Source organism: Aplysia californica, unplaced genomic scaffold, assembly GCF_000002075.1.
Source record: "Aplysia californica isolate F4 #8 unplaced genomic scaffold, AplCal3.0 scaffold00366, whole genome shotgun sequence".
NCBI classification, from domain to species: Eukaryota; Metazoa; Mollusca; class Gastropoda; order Aplysiida; family Aplysiidae; genus Aplysia; species Aplysia californica.
In genome coordinates, this window is record NW_004797636.1 from 766,419 (window position 1) to 788,864 (window position 22,446).

At 40.9% G+C, this 22,446-nt stretch overlaps 2 protein-coding genes across 2 annotated transcripts in view; one reads left to right on the plus strand and one right to left on the minus strand.

Annotated features, from left to right (window-relative positions):
- Positions 1–4,593: 4,593 nt before the first annotated feature.
- On the plus strand, positions 4,594–9,107 carry LOC101854029 (phosphatidylglycerophosphatase and protein-tyrosine phosphatase 1; the record flags this gene model as incomplete). The annotated part of the gene is given in 4 exon segments (XM_005103286.2): positions 4,594–4,792; positions 5,661–5,741; positions 6,624–6,815; positions 8,139–9,107. Coding segments are annotated over 4 exon segments (534 nt in total). The 3' UTR covers positions 8,262–9,107.
- A 10,424-nt stretch (positions 9,108–19,531) lies between these two features.
- Positions 19,532–22,446, minus strand: part of LOC101854587 (mitochondrial import receptor subunit TOM70) — a 15,792-nt gene continuing 12,877 nt past the window's right edge. The window contains exons 13-14 of the mRNA XM_005103289.3: positions 21,099–21,207; positions 19,532–19,808 (exon numbers count right to left, since the gene is read on the minus strand). Coding sequence (XP_005103346.1) covers positions 19,758–19,808; positions 21,099–21,207 — 160 coding nt within the window. The 3' untranslated portion in view covers positions 19,532–19,757. The remainder of the gene's footprint in view (positions 19,809–21,098; positions 21,208–22,446) is intronic.

The window sequence follows — 22,446 nt, forward strand, 5'->3', positions numbered from 1 at the left end:
ACATACATTGAATAAAGATAAAATAAATCCACAGCAGCAATGTAAACAGCTTGTGACCATAAAGTCAACAGAGAGAAAATGAGTAGCCTAATTTAGGACTATGGTCGGCCTACATTAATTATTATTATAAGATTTCACTGCACGAAGAAAATTATTAACACATTTAGCACAGCAATATAATTATAAAGAATTCACGATAAAAACCCAGACTCATGTTTAACACTAACCACATGTTATGGCAGCCATATCTCATATTTTTATTACAGTCATATCTTACGGGTGTCGTTTCATGCTTATCAAATAAATGCAACATAATAGCCCATTTTGTATCTAATTAGGTAATCCTCCACCCAGTTGCAGTGTGATCTTACGTCTAACTATGGTGCAGGCCACTCATTATTATCTGAGGCCTATAGCATACAACAGAGGTAAATACTTGGAAAAAAGTCTGACTAGACACTAAACCATTTTCAACCACACAACAGTAACGAACTTAATCATAGCAGGATTTGGGTTTATTAAGTATTGATGATCAAGCTTTCGTTTAAGAGGGATATAGATTAATTCTGAATTTTGCCCGGGTGGCGGCCGAAGCCTACTCTTATCAATTTTAGGACCACCAAGGGATCTTTAATGAGCGCAACTTGCACACAGGACCTCCGAAATTTCTTTGTTCTTATCCTAAGATCTGGGGTGCGACTGAAAGACAGTAGAAAAAAGGAGCCAAGGAGAAGCAATAGGAAGGCTGTAGAAAGAGTCTGGAGCCCAGAGGAGGGCAAGGATGGGCTGGGGGAGGGGGCAGAAAGTGGAGATGAAAGCAGACAACAGAACATTGACATTGTTAGAGAGCAGGAAAGGAGGTGAAAGGAGAACATTTTAGAGAAGAACATTTTACGTCCATGTTCGGATTTGAACCCGTGACCTATTGAACGAGAGGCGAACACCGTAACCTCTCAACCACAAGAGCCCCCTAAGAATCTAAGGTTGTGAGTAGTGGTACTGACTGATAAATTAATAATTTGGAAGATCAAAACATACTCCATTGCTCATGACATATTACATCAATTGATTTCCGCTACCCTACAGGCCTACTGCTCACTGATATAATTTACATATCCGAAGTAAAAAAAGAAAGTGAAATCAATTTCTCAAAGTGAAACCTATCTTTTATTTAAGTAATTAAATGCATTGACCTCACAGCGCAAATAAAAATGAGTTGACAGTATAGTCATCAATGCCACATTATGAAAAATATAATAAACCCGGGCATATCTGGATGTACTGTTGCTCCCTTCATCACCATAAAATAATGATGAATGTGGTAAAAATATCAATACATTAACCTGCGGTGAGTAAATGGTCTATCTTACGTGTATCCTATAATATGGCAACATAAAATATATTTATCATAGCACTATAAATATCTACAGTAGTAATGTAGGACTATTTTTAATACACAGCAAATTCATTTAGAAGTGCTGTGTTACAAAAATAACAAATTAAATCTCACTATGAGGTGCAATTCGCACCTTTTAGTAATTATATGCCAACCTAAAACTATTTTTACTACCCGTAATATTCTTTGAAGTTAAAGTTTCATTCATATAAAATATTATATAGGCCTAATATACATAATATGCTTTGACATATATTCGATTAAAAATTGCCGGCCACTGACAACAAGAAAAGATGCACGAATCTAGGGACTGAACGGTTAGCAACAGCACCTTTACCTCTAGGCCATGCGAGCCCCCTCTCCCCGAAGACTTAAAATTTCACGGAAAGGGATGTACAGAAAAGTGGGAAGACATGGAGTGACATCAAGCTACTCGCCCAGGATAGGGAAAGGTGGAAAGTGTCGTGGCCTATATCCTGATCCAGGATGAAAAAGGCAATGATGATGATGATGAGGACTTAGAATTAACCCTTTCATTGTGCTAAGACCTAAACTGTTTGTATTCTTGAGCAGACAAGATAGGATGTTTATTCAAGAGAGATTCGAACAAAGTGATAATATAATTTCCCTTATAATAGAAATCATTCAACTGCACAAGAAGTAATTACATCTCCTGATCCTTCGCCCCTGTAGACCAGTTGAAAAATAAAAAACAAAAAAAGGAACCAATTTTGGACAGCACACTAGACTAGGCCTAGATCTACTAGAACCTTGATCTAGATTTAGATCTAGATCTAGATCTAGATCTAGATCTAATCTAGTATCAACAGAGGACGCAGTGATCCAAGTAGCGAAAAGGTCAAGCACATGAGAGACATGTCATGATGAGCTTATAATTTTATTGGAGGTTAAAGACAAAATTTGTAACCTCTATCTCATCTCCTTAACTAATTTTAAAGATATGGTCAAATATCTCGGCTGTAACAACAGCCCTGAATTAACCTTAACCCCTGGAGTATGGCTGGTGATTTATGTCAGCAGACAGTTCAATTTCAACATGTGTTGCCATGGCAACGATACAGGTCAAGAGGTCCTTTATTTTCTTCCCGTACTGCACATATTTTTGACTGCTGTGCACATGAACCAAATGTAAAATAGAAATTCCACTTACCCCCAACTTGCCCAGCTGTTCATTGAGAGATTTAAGCCAGTCGTCCACGAATTCTGGAGCATGGTAGTAGTGAAGGTAGAACCAGTTGACAGCGCTGTTAAACCAGAGGGCAGTTTCCACCGGCAAGACAGCACCCGTCAGACTCTCTCCTTCCTTGTATTCACGGTAACGGTCACGGGGCTGCCTCTGCAAGGGCCCAAAGGCTGCAACCAGGGCATTGACCGAGGCGATGACCACTAAACATAGTGTACACCAGCCCAGTAACAACAAATCCAACACGTAACTATCGAAATCAAGCTCCGTGTACCAAGTTCTCCCAGCTTCCGCCATCTTTTCGCTGACTTCCCCGAGTTTGTACCAAATAAGCCGCACGGTTATATCTGCCATGGGGTAGCCAATCGGAAAAGGGGCGGGGTAACTTGAGAAGAAGGGTGCACGCTGTTTCCATAAACGACTCACTTCCACAGCCTTTGGTTCTTCCCCTGAGCCTTCTTTCCGCCTTCTCGCCCGTCACTCAAGAACACGAAACTGTGTACTGGGGTTTCCCTTCCAACCCTACCTGTGTTTCATGACGTCGCTTGTTGTGTTTACAAAATGTTGAAAACGAGGCCGTAGACATATTTAACATAAGTCGGGAATTCCCCCTCATGAGAAAGTCGCAAAGGGAAGTTACTAGGAAAACAAAACTCAAAGCATGATGTCAACTTTGTCCGACCATGGTCGCAAGTAAACTTGGTTTGTGAGGCGACATTCATCTGTTGTACTTAGACATTTTCTGCAGCTGCCATTTAAATGAAAGAGCAATTTTGTTAACAACTTTCTTCAAGAATAAGGAACGAATTATCTTCTAGATCTAGATCATCCAGCCTTAGGCTAAGGCCTTAGACTAAGGCTTGCTTGGCTTAGTCCTGAGGGCAAGTTAGGGCACTTATGCTATGGTGTAGATTCGTTCTGCTACTAGATCTAGATCTAGATCTAGATATAGATATAGATATAGATATATAGATCTAGACTCTAGATCTAGTAGTGTAGAGTACACAGCTGGTCACTAGGAGCAAAAGAATCCCTCTAAAGTCTAAGCATGTATAAATGATGTTTTTCTACTACATGTCTTTGCGGGCGGCTTTGCGTTGCATAGATTGAGAAATCTGAAAATTATAGATCTACCCCCTGCCAGGGGCTTATCTGTTATTAACCAAACTTATAAAAGGATTCATTTAATGTTATTTTAATTTAAAGGCATGTGTAAATATCGAATATCAATGGGGAGGACTTCCGTAACGAGCGACCACTATGAGACAGAGCAGAATTGAGGGCTTGGGGTAGGGGTAGGGGTAGGTCTAGGCCTCTTCTTTATTGTGTTTGATGGGGTGGTCGCTCGTTACAGAAGTCCTTCCTATCAATGTAATGTCACCATAATATTTTTTAATACTTTGGCTTTTCTTGTCTTCTACAAACATTACATCATGTGTATGGCATCTACACGTCGACTTTTCACTTAATGAGAATGTTACATGCTACAGACAGACACAACGTCATTGAGGGTTTTAACCATTTGCATTGACTTTTTACATGGTTTCTCTAGAATGCGGAGAATAAAACGTCCTATCTGAGCAGAAAAGAAGACAGGTGCTGATCGAACACCCTTGACAAATGATGAGAATTTCAAATTGTTGATTAACTCAGAACTCTTTTTTACAGCTTCTCAAGTTCACATTTTTGCTCTCAACAGGTTGTGTGTGAAGAAAAAGGCTCTCACTCAAGGTCAAGAATTATTTCACTTTTTTTACAGTGCACAAAAGTCAAAGGGGAAGTAATCAACTTTTTGAGAGGGTCATGCTGTGATCTCTCCACAATCCCATCTTCTGCGATGTCTTGAGGGTTTGTAAAGCTCTCCTGTTAGGCCTTGTTGATCAGGGAACTGAGAGTAGGTGGTTGGAGGGCGCCTCTGGTAGGTCCTATTTCTTTACTTTCCCCTCAGTTGTTTCTGTCTGTCTGTTTTACATTTTCCCAGCACTAAATGACCATTGTGTCAATGTGCTTCTCTTTACTCAACAAACAAAACAAAGGGAAGTGGAGAGAAGATAATGTTGGCCCGGATATTCTTCTACCCCACGCTGGGCACAAACATCTTGATGACCTACGTCACGTCAAGGCAGTGGTATAACCGGATTGATGACACTGTCCTGGTGGGTGCTCTGCCGTTCAAGTCGGTGACCAAACAGGTGAGCTCAGCCTGACTCTGTGATGTACGGTATAACATCCATCATGGGTATATATATAGCTCGAATTCGTCTTGACCAGCCTCGTTAGTTTGAGGGAATATTATATTTTCTTAGATACAGAAGCGAAGAAGAAAAATTTTTAATGGGACCGCAGGCAGTTTGACGGATTCGTGATTTCGAGTCTTCTGTGTTCAACATATTTCGTGTTATACTGTAATCTGCTTTCTTTCTGTTGAACCGTTTAACTTTCTGTTCTCCCAGCATTTGATTTGATAAAGACGCAGTGTGCACTGAACAGATCTTTGACTGTGATAATGTAAGATACTTCTTTTTTAATATTTGCACTAGACTTATTGATTTGACTATACTCCAGAAGCATGATCTTTTAGTGTTGCAAGTGCTGTAAAACGCTAATTACGGAAACAAAGATCTTTTTTTAAAGACTTTTATTCTGTGAACAGTAGTTCTCGGTGCAGGGCAATGGATGGTTTCCGGGAATAAATAACGTTCATTCTGGGAGAAAAATTTGCGAATGAGGTCGGGGTCGCCTGGTTTCAGAGGTGAAATTAGCGAGAAAATGGACGCCAACATTTGATCCAAAGCTTGAGAGTCTTTGGAAATTGAAAAATTACATTTGTTGTGCCTTTAATCAATGTTTTTCAGTCAAATGCACACAGAAATATAATGTTTTTAAATGTAGGCTGCATGAAAGGTGTTGAGCCAAAAAACAAAAATAAGAAAAAGTTGTCCAACGAGGAAAAAAGCCGATATTTTCGATTTCATTATAATTCCGACGAGCGCCTGATTTCACCACGATGCCTCACATATGTTTTTTTGTTGTTGTTTTTTTGGTTTTTTTTACTATCAGCTTATTGATGAGGAGAATGTCAAGGCAATGGTGACAATGAATGAGGACTATGAGCTGAAGTACTTCACCTACAACAAAGAGGTACGTGCTCCGTACAGATCTGGGATTGGCGACGCACGGCCTTGAGATAAAGTTCTGCACTTGAAAGGGTTGTGACAGGGCATCTCTTGTCTTGATTTTTTTTTTTATCCAGCAGTGATAATTCATTAAAACAGCACATAGATAAAGTTGTAGTGCTATATATATAATGTACACAGACATAAAACTAAAATATGTACACATTAATGTATACATTTTATACTTTATCTGATATTTCAGATGTCGTTTGTTGTTCTTTTTCATACAGTGGAGTCTGCTAATACGAAAATGTGCTGGACCACGCAATTTTAATTGGCTTAGCTGGGTTTTGGGGTTTAGAGAGGTTGCTCAAATTGAAGAAAAAAGTTCAGGGATTTTTTTTTCTTACAGTATAGGAGTAGCAAACTTTGCAGTATTTGAGTTAATAAAGAAATTGAACTGAGCTAAACGTCTGGAGATATGTGTATTTCCTCCTTCCTTACTACCCATTACGCCATCTGGCGTTTGGGGCAGCAACAAAGGATCTCCAGCTCTGTCTGTTTTGGGCCATCTTGGTCAGCGTTCCCCACGAATGGTTCCAGGACTTCATTTCAGACTCTACTGTGCATCTCCAGGGAATAATATAAAGGCAAAGAGAAACTATGAGGGGGGTTGACTGGTGTTCTGGAGTGATTTGCTCCTTCTTTCCTATCAAACGACTATCATCATTATCAGTATCACTTCTCCGTTTTTTCTTCGTATGATACTCTTTAGTAACACCTCTGATCTTCAACACTTATATTATGACCTGTATTTGTATTGAAAATGCCATAAAAGTAAAACGTACTAAAACTAAAGGGGAAACAATTGTGTTTATAACATACATGATGTGTTTTCGCCCTGCAGGAGTTGTCTGACCTTGGCGTGGAGCAGCTGCGTCTGCAGGTGACGGACTTGACCGGCACGCCAAGCCAGGAGAATATCTCCACGGCGGTGGACTTCATCATGTCTCACCGACAACGAGGTCACTCGGTCTATGTCCACTGCAAGGCCGGGCGCACCCGCAGCGTGACCATAGCTGTGTGCTACCTCATGCAGGTACCGTCCAAATTGTGGTTAGCCGTGTCCAAATTGTGGTTAGCCGTGTGTTATCTCATGCTGGTACCGTCCAAATTGTGGTTAGCCGTGTCAAAATTGTGGTTAGCCGTGTCAAAATTGTGGTTAGCCGTGTCAAGATTATGGTTAGCCGTGTGTTACCTCATGCAGGTACCCTCCAAATTGTGGGGTTTTTTTGTTGTTTTTTTCACCAAAAGCAAGATAAATAAACAAACTTTAAGATGATAGCAGTAACTTTACATGACCCAACACTGACGAGCGTCTGATTCAAACGTATCATCGTCGTAGCACAATTATTCTCTTGCTGATAGAACTTTGTAATTATTATTCTGAAAATATCTTCCGATATTCAGATAGAACAATGTAATTCTGTGGATATCTTGATAACGACCCTGAATTATCTTTTCAATTTTTGTTGAACAAACAGAACGTTTGGTTTCTAACCTCATGATCCGAATAACTCAAAATGGCCAAAAATCTCAGACTGATTAGAACTTTGTAATTCTGAGGTTGCCAATGGACGGCTGTTACCCCCCCAACCCACACACACTTATCAACTCCCTCATTTTCACTCTCACACACCTCCTCACTCACACTGTAAGTGGGTGGTTGGCGGATGCTCTGGTGTGGTTTGCTCCTTCTTTCCTATAAAAAATCTATCTTCTTTATCTCCCCTCCTTCTATTTTGTGTTTGTTACTCTCTTGTAACACCTCTAATCTTCTGCACTTAAATGACGTTACTGTGTTGCAAGTGCCGTAAAACTCTTTACTAAAACTAAACTCACACTGTAATGCTCACACACACACACACGCCTTCTGCGTACGCACAGAGATCTCAGTTCTTACCGTGACGCCCCCTTCACGTGAAAACTTTGAATTCCGCTAACACTAACACTTCTAATTATATCGAGTGCCTATTGGCGGACGGACCAACTGTTCGCCCGATTTGCGGTCTGAAAACAAACGCGTTTGTTTTTGAGGCTGCGAGTCTGGCGATCGGTTTGTGCCACATTGGTCACTTTGCGTCCTCAATCTGGCTAGTCCCACTTACCGAAGCGAACGGATCGAGCCAATGGGCACCCCCTATTTCACTTGCACATTAATGCTTCTAAAACTTCTACTTGCACTACAATACAGATCTCTTCTTTTATTCTACTTTCACGTATGTAATATGTTCATCAACTGTTGCACTTCAGGGCTGGTTATGCTCAAATAATTCAGGGGGGGGGGCTTTTTCTATTTTTGTCATAATGAATTTCATCTTTGTCTTCTCATGGATATAATTTTCTGTTCTCCTTCCTGCAGCTACACAACTGGAGCCCGGAGGAGTCGCTGGCCTTTGTCAAGGGCAGACGCCCTCATGTGTGGCTGAGGAAGAAGCAGCTGGCCTCAGTACAGGGTTATTATGACAGTCATATCATGTCTTGATGGGGACCGGATTGAGCTGGTAGTTGGTAGTGCAGTAAAGCGAACAGTTGAACCGGACCTAGATGACCGAGTTATTGCGACAGTCATATCACACCTTGATGGGGACCAGGTTGAGTCGGTAGTGCCATAAAACGTACAGTCGAACCTGTCCGAGATGACAGGGTTATTACAATCTATTATCTATAGTCATATCATATCTTGATGGGGACCAGATTGAGTCGGGAGTGCCATAGCAAGCAGATTTTCAGATCCCATTTTTTTTTCCTTTTATTTGTGTCTTTTTTGTATTTAAAACATAAACATAGAGACACTTGTACATAACGAAAAGATTTCTGCATCCCATCGATTTCATGTGTGTGCTAGATACATTTTTTTAAACGGAGTGGCTACTCGCCCGACGTCGGGCGACGCTACTGGCCCGACATCGGGCAAGTAGCACCGGCCTTTTTTTTTTACTTCAAAGAAACAAGTGGGAAGTGATTGTCTTGGACAGGTATTCATCAGAGCAGGTTTGACTGTACTCAAACCAACAAACTCATCTTGATGTCAATGTGGTTAGTGGCATAAGAAGTTCTTCGTCACTTGATACGATGACTGTTTCACCAGATCTACTGGAATCTTTTGTCATCTTAAGGGCAGCTGTTGAAATTTGATTCTGGATCAAATTATGAAACTTGAGTTGTTTCTTGATTAGTGAAGTTTAGCCACTTCTGTGTATAAAAATAGCCAGTGCATTGTTATGTTTGTCATCTCATTAAATCAAAATGTGTTGTCAGTATCTGCAGTCAGAGGCAGCAGCGACATGTTTGCAACTATTATTGGAAATAAACAAACTTCATAATTGAACAATAAATGTTTCTTTTTCTTTTTTCATGACACTTTTTGTCTGCCAACATATTCCTACAGACTACAGTCATCATAGTGTAGTGAGTGATTGGTGGGTGTTCTGGTGTGGTTTTCTCCTTCTTTCCCATCCAACATCTTATTTCTTCTCCATTTCTTTGTATGTTACTCTCTAGTACCACTTCTAATCTTCGGCATTTATCTATTATCTATTTGTGGTGGCCGAATTTTGCTATTCAAAAGACTTGTTAATGGCTGCATCGATCGACATGCGGTTTTCGCCAAAAGAGTCTTTAAAATATTCTCCAGAGCATGACGCCCTTGGTTTTTTCAGTATTGATACAGTTTTGCTGCAAAAAGCTAAATTCTTTATTTCGACGATCACTTTTGTAGGCCGACGCTTCTGTCTCTGTAATTTTAGAAAATCCGGAAGTGATATTTCGCTAGGCGCATTTTGTTTTGAGAGTATAGATCTAGACCTTATACAGCTCTCAAGATTTATTGCCCCTTTCCAGCAGAGTGTAAATATAGTAGGCCAATGAATTTTAATTGATATTAAAGCAGCGATCATTCCTTTCATCGAAAGGGGGCCCAGCTAGTATAACATATTTATTGTGTTACAAATGCCTAAAAACTTACAGTGGGTGCTCGTTGGGTGCTGTAGTGTGGTCTGCTCCTTCTTTCCTATCAAACATCTTATCTCCTCTCCTTTTTTATCTTTATTAATACTCTCTAAACTCTCTTGTAATTGTAACACCTCTAATCTTTGGCACTTTAAGACCTTATTGTGTTGCAAGTGCTGTAAAACTCTACTAAGTACGTGTATAACAAACAATGACCAACAAGGAAGAGACAGCGGAGAAATTCTTCAACAAAGATGGGAGTTTTTATTTCCAAGTTGTAAAACTCGTGTAAGTCCAAAAAAAAAAAAAAAATTTGAAATAAAATAAAATATCAACATTAAAAAAAAGTAAGAGCAACAGTTGATGGATTTTGTCGAGCCTCATCAATACTACAACAAAGTACGCTCTTGCTGCAGTCACATACTCATGACTCGTACCGTTCTAGACGACCAATAACAACATTGATAAGGTACATGTAACCTACATGCACATATAACGTACATGTATGTACTAAATCTATATTATTATTATTATGTACATTTCAAACTAGAAGAGTCCGTTCATCATACTGACAAAGACATTGACACACCCATAGAGAGGTACATGTATTAATTAATCAATTGCATTGTAGTGTCCCCGTGGTTTTATGCACCCCGCATAATATTTAATAGCAAAATTTGATAATTTTTTTTGCATAATTTCTGTTTATTTTCCTTTATCATTCTTTGTTAAAATTAACAGAATCGCATAATTTCACATTTTTGGGCTCAGTTCGCATAATTTCAGAATTTTTCTGGCATAAAATGACGGGGACAGATTGTACAAATAATTTAATGATCAATCTTGCTCCATCCTTCCAAACAAAGACATACCCTCCAATTGCACTCACATGAGACAAACCCCTCCCAAATCACTCTCTCAGGCAATCCAACCCCAAGTACAGAATATTATATACATGCACACACAAAACCCAGCAAATAATGTTGCAGCAGTAGGCTACTGAAGAATGAGGGGGTCGGGGTAGCTCTAGAGATACGGCTGAACACACACCCATCTGCACAGTTGTCTCTTCATCAACTTCTTAGCATAAGAATTACTCAATTAGAGAACTGCTGAGCCGAACCACCAAGTCCACATGGCCTGTGAATTCCTTTGTTAGGATCCACTTAAAGTAAAGAATATCAAACTCAAACCATCACAAAGGCATATACAGAGATAAGTATTCCAACCAACAGACAAAAAAATTTCACAAGTTATGTATTCCTTTCGGCATTTGCTCTAACTCAAACTCAAGCACTTTATAGAGAAATTGAAGAAGTAGGCTACCGACCGACCGTACACAAAAAAGTATTCACAATTCATCATGCACCATGTAGTCCTATGCCTTTGTTCAGATTCACTCAAACTCGGACATAAGAAATTTTGTCAGATAAATTATATATATATAAAGAGAACTGCAAAGACATAAAAAAAGGTGTTGGAGATACATGTAGTACAAAAAAAGAGGAGAGATGAGGACGACAGAGATGTTTGATACTAGTAGAAATAGGAAACAAAGAAGCAAAAAGGAGCAAACCACACCAGAGCACCCGCCAACCGCTCATCGGTTATTAATTAAGTATTAAGAAGTGCAAAGAAAAGAAAGAAAACATTACACACAGTCAGAGGTCAGAGGTGACTGAAGGCCAGTTGCAAAGCAGTGAATCAGCCTACCAGTAGCACCGTACCCCCCCCCCCCCCCCCAACCAACCACAAACAGGGGGCTACAGAACACAAAAAGCTCCAAAGTTTTGAGTTCGATCCCATCCAAACAGTTGGAGTTGGATACACACTCGCAGAAAATGACAAACACACAACTACCAAAAAAAAACCAAAAAAAAGCCAACAACTACAAACAGACTTGCCAACTTCTTCAAACCACAACCAAGGACACCCAATGTTTCAACATAATTCAGATGATTAGGATTAGTAGGGGGCTTACCTGAACAACGAACACAGTTACTGTACATCAAGAGGGACTGGTTGTGCTGTAGTGTACATACATCTATGTGAATGTAAATGTCCCTTTTCAAAATTCCCCATTGCCTAATCCGAGACAGTCTCGGGAAGTTTGGGAAAGTTGGCAGACCTACTACTACTACATGTACTACTACTACTACTACTACTACTACTACAAACAGCATCAATTTATTTATTTTTTTATTTTTTAGTAGAGGTTTTACGTCGCTCACAACTGCATAAGGTTATATGAGCGCCAGAAGATTAGAGGTGTTACTATAGAGTAACAAACACAAAAAAGGAGGGCAGATATAAGGATGATAGATGTTTGACAGGAAAGAAGAAGCAAACCACACCAGAGCACCTGCCAACCACCAACTTATCAAAATTTAAATACCTGTACATGTATTATAATGTATAATGAAATTCTGGATCGATAACAACAACGTATTATACATTTAAAGGAATGATTAGTACTATTAGTACAGTAGAGTAGTTTTTATCTGATTATCTCTAATAATTATTTCACATCTGGTTGGAGTTCAATTTGGCTGAGCATCTGTCACAAACAGGCACGCAGAGTAACAACTGGGGCTATGTCACTCGACCCCACCCATTCCCATTTTCCCTTTTTTTTACACCACCATCACCACAATTTCGATCATTTACGAGGCAGGCTTCAACCCCGCCTGGTCAGGGCCAACACAGGCTGATAGTGATAGGGACACATCCTGGTACAAAGACAAAGATACTGTATATTATATATATATATTATATATATATATATATATATATATATATATATATATATATATATATATATATGTATATATTATATATAACATAGTCAATCAAAATTCTCCCGACTCTCGAATCAAACTCAGGACTCTTGCATGCAATTTTGACAACTTTGCAGGGTCATCCAAGACTTCACGAAGTAATGAGAACCGCTGATCAGGATCATTTCCTGTGTGTAGGAATATCTCCCCCTAGATCTCTACTACAATGCAGAGGTATCTGGACGACACACATGTGGTAAGACTGTGACCCAAGTCTCCACTTTCGTTACATTGTACTTTACTTTTTCCGGCCTCTGTGTACCTCAAAGTGACAGTGACAAGAGGGGAAGCAAACGTCATCCTCTTGTTCTTTTACTTTATTTCAGTGGAGGTTTTACGGCGCTCGCAACTGAATAAGGTCATATGAGCGCCAAGAGGTGGGTGTCAACAGAGAAGTCTTTACAGGGAATCAGACTTATTCTGCTCACCTCACTAGCTTCAACAGCACAAGGTCTGCTTCGACTACCAAGGCACCCCGGAAGTAGCGGGTCACAAGAGAGTGACAAACATACAAAAGAAGCAGAGGAAAAATGACAATAGTAAGGATCAGGAAAGAAAAAGCAGCAGTTCCCTATTGTTGTAGATCAGGCACAATTATGAGCGTGACATGATGAATCAGCCCGTTTACAATTTTACTATGCTTGAACGAGAAATGTCCCCCCTTTGGGAATGGCCTAAAGACAGAACATTTTTCCTTGAGACTGATCAGTCAGCTTCGTTCAATTATACCATAAGTTTTAACTGCACACACACACACACACACACATACACACACACAGCTCAAGAGTGAGCAGGGGTTTCTGCCACAACTCATCACACTCGGCACAAAAATCCAGAGGAGCCTGCTTAACAAACCGAAATCCTGCCGGTTACCAGATTTTCTCCCATTTAGTTGCCGGGGTTGAGCGAATACTATATCAATGCGAGATCAACCGCTTAGGGTAAGACTCCGTTATTATATGTGAGGCATGCTGACAAAATGTCAAAATGAGATTTTAGCCCTATGGAAATTGGTACATCAAATTTATGGGTGGAGTGTGTACAATTCATAAATGTATGAAATTATAAAAGACAAGTTAAACTTGAAGAAAATGGCATCAATTGAAAATCTGTCGATAGTGTTGATTTTTCTGCTGATGATATCTCAATTCTTGGATTGTGAGAAGTAACTCATTTTGTCAGCACACCTCACATGCGCCGTTTGAAAAAGTGACGTATGACAACAGAGTCTTACGTTTTTAGCAGTAGATATTGCTCTAATATCATCAAGACTATAATTAGTCACGATTTCGGTTCAGAGTAATCAGAGAGGATGCTCAAAAGGATCGAAGAGAAAAAAGATCTGGGATTTTCTTCTCTTTCCCTACTTTCAGTTAACCAGTTTACCACTACTATTGGCAGATTAATCATGTCGGGGTGAAGCAGACTCCCTTGTGTAAGTGATGAAACAAAAACACACACAATTGAACAGGGAACGAGAAATAGGGTTTCATTTTTTTTTATATCAAACAAAATCAAAACAAGTCAGTATTTTTTGCATGGCAGCCGGGTAACGATTTAGTTTTTAGTTTTAGCAAAAACGTCCATACAGCACTTGCAATACAATTAGGTTACGTGTAAGTGCCGAAGATTAGAGGCCCTACTAGAGAGTAAAATACACAGAAAAGAAAACACATAGAAGAGATACAGACGATAGGTGTTTGATAAGAAAGAAAGAAAGAAAGAAAGAAAGAAAGAGAAAGCCACACCAGAGCACCGGCCAACTGCCTACTTGGCAATCTATCTCAGGGCACAATGTCTTTCCTGTATAAAGCAACGAAACCTTAAGAAATTTGTTCTGCCTACATTCAAACCAAAACCGAGACTTTGGAAAGCGCCAAGCGTAATGACATACATACACACACACACACACACATATCCACACAATTTAGACCATTTGAGAGGCGGGCTTCCGACCCTGCCTGCCCGCCAGAGCCAACCCGAGCTGAGGAGATGGATACAACATACGTCCCAGCAGAAAGGCCGAGATACTTGACCAAAAAAAAAATTCTCCCCACTCTGGAATTGAACATGGGTCTCCTGCGTGCGACAGCGAAGTGCCTAACCACTACACCACAGCCCCTGGTCACAGAGACATCAGTGTGAGCCGTGAGGCAGACAACTAACTCACCAACGCACCCTTCCTTCTTCCCTCCAAATAAATCAACATCCACCCAGCGTTCTAACATTTCAAATTATAATACACCGAAACGTGGCCAACCCCTCTGACGCTGCAAGAGAAGCTATACGGGCCGACAGATGAACTGAGCAGGACGGCCCAATTTATGACAGATACCAGACTTCAAGTGTGATGCGATCGAGAAGAAGAAGAAGATAATACACCGGACATTCTTTATTAAACAAAACTAAAAATCAAAATCAGATGGCAATGTGTAAGAAAAGAACACAAAAAATACATCATGTACTGATGAGGATTTGGGGGTTCGGGTGAGGTTGTGGAAATGTTTCACTTCGTAGTACAAATATCAAAGGGGGATGGGACACACACACTCACACCGACTCAAGTGTGCACCTTACCCCCCCCCAAAAAAAAAAGGCGTGTAGTGAAACAAAACATGCCTGCGATGAGAAGAACATAAAAAAAAGACATTGGCTTGCAACCAAGACACACCTTAAACAACATCTTTAAAAAAAAATAATTTTTTTTTAAAGGGAAAAAAATTTTTACGAAACGCATTCTCACTCAACATTTCCTTAATTACGCTGAACCATTCACATCCAGGCCACTAGCACAGACACACACGCGCCCAATGAATAAACACACACAAATCCCTCACCTCCCCCCCCTCTCCCAACAGCCATCCAGATAGGAGACGATACAGCAAGTCCCCTCAACAACCATCACACACACACACACACACACACACACACACACATACACACACACACTTTGAGCGGATCAGACCCGAACACAATTGAAGGGAAAAACTTGAACATCAGCTCACACTAGACATAACACACACACACACACACACACACACATGCATGCATGTCACCACACACAACATACATCATAAGAAATGATAACCACACACCTTTTTTTTTTGGTTCTTTTAGAGAGTTTTACAGCACTTGCAAACACAAAAAAAGTCCTATATAAGTGCTGAAGATGGGAGGTTGAGTTTCAGTAAGAGTTTTACGGCACTTGCAACACAATAAGGTCATATAAGTGCCAAAGATTAGAGGTGTTGTTACAAGAGAGTAACAAACACAAAAAAGGAGGAGAGATAAGAACGACAGATGCTTGATAGGAAAGAAGAAGCAAACCAGACCAGAGCACCCGCCCAAGACAGGAGGAGTAACGAGAAAGTAACACACAAAGAAAAGAAGGAGAAGAGATAAGGACAATAGATGTTTTTTAGTTTTAGTAGAGGTTTTACAGCGCTCGCAACTGCATAAGGTCATATGAGCGCCAGAAGATTAGAGCTGTTACAAGAGAGTAACAAACATAAAAAAGAAGGGGGAGATAAGGACGATAGATGTTTGATAGGAAAGAAGAGAAGTAAACCACACCAGAGCACCCACCGACCACCCACAATGGCTGTGAAAACACACCCAAGTGGAAGGGTTTCTGGCTACATTCAAGTTCAAGCATACCTTGTATATATATAGAGTTCTTTAGATCGGAACATTTTCTGGGCCCACATATCACAAATTCAAAAGTATTTAGAATATAATATAAAAAAATAATACACTCACACACACACACACACACACAAGAAATGTAAAACCAATTGACTCACCCCCTCACATACACATGTGCGTGCGTGCGTGCGCACACACACACACACACACACAAGAATCACAAGAAATGTAAAACCTGCTGACTTCACACACACACACACACACACACACATAAAGAAGGGAGAACCAAGCACAGAACCCACACATTCCACACAACAACTCTCTCATGGACAGTAGCCTCCTCTGATTAAACAAAACACTAGATACGGTAAGAATGAAGATTCACATTTTAAAGGTTAAAGCTTGTTTATGTACACACACACACTACAGCATCAACGACCACTATATATGCGTGGCGCTGAGGTGAAATCAGGCGCTCATCATCAAAATAATGAAATGGAAAAAAACAAACATTTTCCATCCATTTGGAAATTTTCATCAATTTTTTGGGTGGGGGGCTCTTCATCTTTTTCATGTCCATCTAAAAACACATTTTCATGTGTGCATTTCACTGAGAAACGTTGACAAAAAGAACCACCAAACAACAAAAAAATGTAAATTTTCAGTTTCCACGGACACTGCAGTTTTGGAAGTCACCAGACTTTGGTGGCCATTTTCTCATTAATTCTATCTCTAACACCAAGTAACACCCCACCTCTTTCAATTTTAAAAAAAACAACCCTCAACTTCTATTCATGATAGATGGTAATTTCTCCTTTAAAAGCAAGGCAAATTAACAAACTTTACGGTGACATCAATAACTCCGTATGTCCAAAAACTTGACACGCGCCTGATTCCACCGTGTTATGTCACACATATCGGTCTCGCGTCTGCCGCGTCTGAACACAAGACAAACAACACACAGACCCCAGGGGACTGAATCTTTTGCTTCAAAGGTTTCACTTTATCAAAACGATATCGCAAAGAAAAAAAAACGTTTTAAAAAGAGACAACAAAGGTGTATTCATTTCGCAAATATATATATTTTTTTTTTTTGCCACACTTCCCAAGCTGAAAGAAATGACCGAAAACTTGCTACAATTTCACGATCCGGAAAAATGCAAGCTTTGGGGAGAGTGGAAGAGAATACGATGTTACTGTTGGTGTGAAGTCTGTCCACTCTTGCGGGCTTCACATTGCGAAACAATCAACAAAGCACGTCCGATGATGGTATCGATGTTACAATAGCACAACAGTTTCGTTTTCTCTGTACTTGTTCACAAAAAATACATTCTTCCAGACACATAGCGTGACTTTAAACAATGTGCTCAAAGCACTACGACAATCTACCAAATATCAGGTAAGAAAGTACAGGATTCAAAGGCGAAGAACTTGGGATGCTTACCTGGAAAAGGACGGGATGGGAGGGGTGGGTGGGACGCTTTTCTGGAAAGGGACGGGGGGGGGGGGGGGGGGGGGGGGGTGAATCCCACCACAAAAGGCCAAGAAGATCTACAACCTCACAACCATTTGGTTCATCCCGACCTGGGACCATCAGTGTGGAACCATTTGCACCACAACTTTCGATCATTTAGGATACAGGCTTCCGACCATGCCCGTCAGAGCCAACCCGGGCTGAGAGGGATACAACGCCCCCGAGGAAAAACTGAGACACTCAATAAAACTCAGAATTTAAACCCGAGTCATCTGCGGGAGATGGCGAAGAGCCCAATCGTCACACATTAGATGCCAGCCGACTTTTCGTGACTGAATAAGCCAAAAGTATACCACTCTACCGCTCCACACCAGTTTAGTAGCAAATATCAGTACAACACTCGAACAAGCAGATGCCGACAAACTGGCAGACACCGAGTAAGTTGAAGGTGGCAAGAGCTGCAGCAATTCCGGTCACAAAAAAAAAAATACGAGTGCGTGTCTGCAGAAATGTCCCAAAACCTGGAAATGAAGATTCTTTAGCTAAGAGCAGTTGGTATTAGAGAATTCAATACTGAATCAACTGCTTCACGCGTCTGTTTCAACGGCTCCAGAAGTTTTTTCAGATACAGCGTATTTTGAGAGAGGGGCGAAAAAAAAAAAAAAGAAGAAAAATAATATTTCAGAAACAAAACTTTCAAGTTCCTTCACATTCATAAAAGTCTTAAACCAAAATAACTTTTATAAATCTAACGAAGCCAAAAACTGATAAAAATTCTTTCTATACGATCTTCACAAATGGTGGTGAAACTAATGTTTTTTGTTGTTACTTTTTATCGTAATCAACACTGCCAACTTTTGAGGTACATCTCCAGCCACACACGAGATGTGGCAAAGACCAACAGGAATATATATACAGAACACTGTGAGTTAAGAAAATGATTCCGAATTATACGCCCGTGCATAGAGATACAAATCTTTCTGCCCTCTCCTCTCTCTTCTCCTCACGATAAGAGGGAAGACTACAGGGAAAAAAGAGCAAACGAACATTTGGTCCGATAAACGACATACACAAGACTCTCTGCATAATGTGTGCAACATTTTTGAGGCAGCGTGGTGGAATCAGGCTCTCGTCAATTTTTGGGCATGTAGAGTTGTTGGTCTCATCTTAAAGTTTGTTCACTTGTCTTTATTTGGATGAAAAAAATATCCATTTATCTTGAATACAAGTCGAGATATTTGCGATTGAAGAAGGTGGGGGTCACCTGTTTTCAGAGGTGAGATTAGTGAGAAAATGGCCGCCAAAGATTAGTTATTTCCTTATCTTAATAGTACGTGGTAACTGAAAATTTACATTTTTTGTGCCTTTAATCAACGTTTTTCCGAAAAATCCACACAGAAATTAGTTCTTTAACTGGCATGAAAGGTGTCGAGCCAAAAGACAAAAATTGGATAAAAGTTCACAAACCTGTGGAAAAATGCAAGTTTCTTCACTTTGATTATTTTGACGAGAGCCTGATTCCACCACGCTGCCTCACATTTGTTCATCTGTTCCACTCTGCATCGCACATACAAGTCCAGCGTTTATCTTTTCGCCCCACAAATAAAGCCCCAACCCATCTGCCGCCCCCATACATGCACACAAGAACACACACACACACAAATACGACTGATGGTTCTAAGATTGCACAGATAAGCGTGCTCACAACTCCACCAAGAGCCACCACCAGTAACCACCCCACACACACACACACACACACACACAGCTCAAAAGTCTGAACTTCCCAAAACTCAAATGGCACAGAAAGAAAGACTCTTTTTGCAAAAAAATTTAAAATCCCCTCATATATTTAAACACTCTCTCTCACACACACACACACATGCATGCACACGAGACACACAAGGTTCAACAGCCACACAGCCCGGGCAGGCGATAAGACCCTGTGAGCAAAGAACCCGCCACCGCGGCTGAAGTTTCATGACATTGATACCTCCCCCCCCCCACCCATCCCAAACCATCCGTGGTCCGACTCCCGGCAGTGTGAGACCAGAGTCCCGCTCTCCACATTTCCATTTCACATCATGTTGGATGGCAGCTGGATGTTGAGGTCCCGGGCTACCTTCACCTGTCACAGGAGGGGGGGGAGGAGAAAGTTCAGTTTTAGTAGAGGGTTTTACGGCGCTCGCAACTGCATAAGGCCATATGAGCGCCAAGGGGTGGGTGTCAACAGAGAAGTCTTTACAGGGAATCAGACTTACTCTGCTCACCTCTCTAGCTTCAACAGCACAAAGTCTGCTTAGACTATCAAGGCACCCCGGAAATAGCGGGTCACAAGAGTGTGACAAACATACAAAAGAAGCAGAGGAAAATGACAATAGTAAGGATTAGGAAAGAAAAAGCAGCAGTTCCCAGTTGCAGATCAGGCACAGTTATGAGCATGACATGATGAATCAGCCCATTTACAATTCTACTATGCTTGAACGAGAAATGTGACCCCTTTGGGAATGGTGTAAAGACAGAACATTTTTCCTCGAGACTGATCAGTCAGCGTCTTTCAATTACACCAGAAGTTCAATATTAAAACATCCCATTATGTTGTTGTTGTTGTTTTCAAATCCGATCAGCTGCGAGCATTTCGCTCTTGGCAGCACAATGGCTCCCTCAAGAAACCACATGTCCTTGTCATCCGGTCAACGCCAGAGATCCCATTACGTCACAACTAACAACAACAAAATTACACAAAGTGGGATTCGTTATCGGCGAGTGTATGTGATAAGGCTCTCAACTTCGCGACTGCCAAATCCAGGACAGTCCCCGGGGAATTTGGGATGGTTGGCAAGCCTGGTTTAAGTATGAGTTTTACAGCACTTGCAATACAAACAGGTCATAAAAGTGCCAAAGATTAAAACTACCCTAGAGTAAATTATACAAAAAGACCTAGTCGTGGCCAACAGTAGATAAGATGCACTACCTCTCCCTTTCTCACAAACATTTCTCGTGTTTAATAGGTTTTTATATGTACTGTTGGCACCGCAAATCAAAGAATAAGTATTTTCCCATCCAAAAACAGACTGTCATACTCAAACTTTAAGAAAAAGAAAATCTAATACCTTCTTTTTTGTACTGGTTGGCACTTAAGTATACTTGCGCGCGCAACCCCCCCCCCCCCCCCCCACACCAGAAAGCAATGTTTTCTATATGAAAACAAACTGTTGTACTCAGACTAGGGCTGGGCAATGAGTCGCTTTAGCAAAATCCGGATAATATGTTAGTGCACCTCTTCGGCAAATAATAGAATATGAACCGCTTCGGCAAATAAAATTAAATTCCTGGTTCCCCCTTAAGGATTTTCCCCCCCCCCCCCCCCCCCCCCCGGTCAATTATGTCGTGTGGACATTGTGTAGCGTGGACTCACCTGCACTTCAGCAGCCTCCATGAGGGAGAACAGATGGGCCATTTCACTCTCAGAGTTGGACAGAGCTATGGCCTGCTTGAAGCTCTTCACCGCCTCCGACAAGTTGCCTCTGTGAAGACGGAAACCAGAGAGAGTTTGTTTGTTAGTCCAAGAGAGGAAAGAAAAGCATGCACAGACAATGAACAGTCTCGTTTTTTTGTTGTTTTTTTTTAAATAGTAGAGGATTTTACGGCGCTCGCAACTGCATAAGGTCATATGAGCGCCAAGGGGTGGGTGTCAACAGAGAAATCTTTACAGGGAATCAGACTTAGACTGCTCACCTCTCTAGCTTCAACAGCACGAGGTCTGCTTCGACTATCAAGGCACCCCAAAATAGCAGGTCACAAGAGAGTGACAAACATACAAAAGAAGTAGAGGAAAATGACAATAGTAAGGATTAAGAAAGAAAAAGTAGCAGTTCCCTGTTGAAGATCAGGCACAGTTATGAGCGTGACATGATTCAGCCCATTTACAATTCTACTGTGCTTGAACGAGAAATGTCCCCCCTTTGGGAATGGCCTAAAGACACTACAGTCAGTGGCACTCACCCGCGGGGTCTGAAATCTCTACATTAGACAACTAAAATACATTGATACACATGAGATATAAATTAATCTTTAAATATACATGAAATGAGATCTCTAACAACGATAAACACAACATATTTTTTTTTCATTTGAGTAGTTACAGAGGAAAAGACCCAACATGATGTGGGCGTTGGACGTGGCCGCTCACTCACCTCTGCACCTCGATGGTCCCCCGGATCTCAAAGGCATACTGGCAGGTGGGGTCGATTCTCAACGCCTCTTCCAGCAGCTTGAGGGTCTGGTCAACGTCCCCTTTCCACTGGAGGGTCATCAGACTGGACACACAAGGGGGAGTGGGGGTGGGGGGGGGGGGGGCGTCAATCAATGAACATGTTGGACAATTGTTCGTTTTATGTTTAGTAAGGGTTTTAGTTTCGTTATAGTAGAGGTTTTGTTTTAGTAAGGTTTTACTGCGCTCGCAACTGCATAAGGTCCTATGGGCGCCAGAAGATTAGAGGTGTTACAAGAGAGTGACAAACATAAAAAAGAAGAAGGGCAGACAAGGACGATAGATGTTTGATAGGAAAGAAGAAGCAAACCACACCAGAGCACCTGTCAACCACCCACTGGTAAGAGTTTTAAGTCACTTGCATCACAACAAGGTCATATTAATGCTGATAATTGGAGGTGTTACTTGTTAGTTTGCTTGTTTGTTTGAGAAACCAGAAGCACATCGACTCAGTAATGGTCATTTAGGGCAGGGAAAAAAAGTAAGCCACACA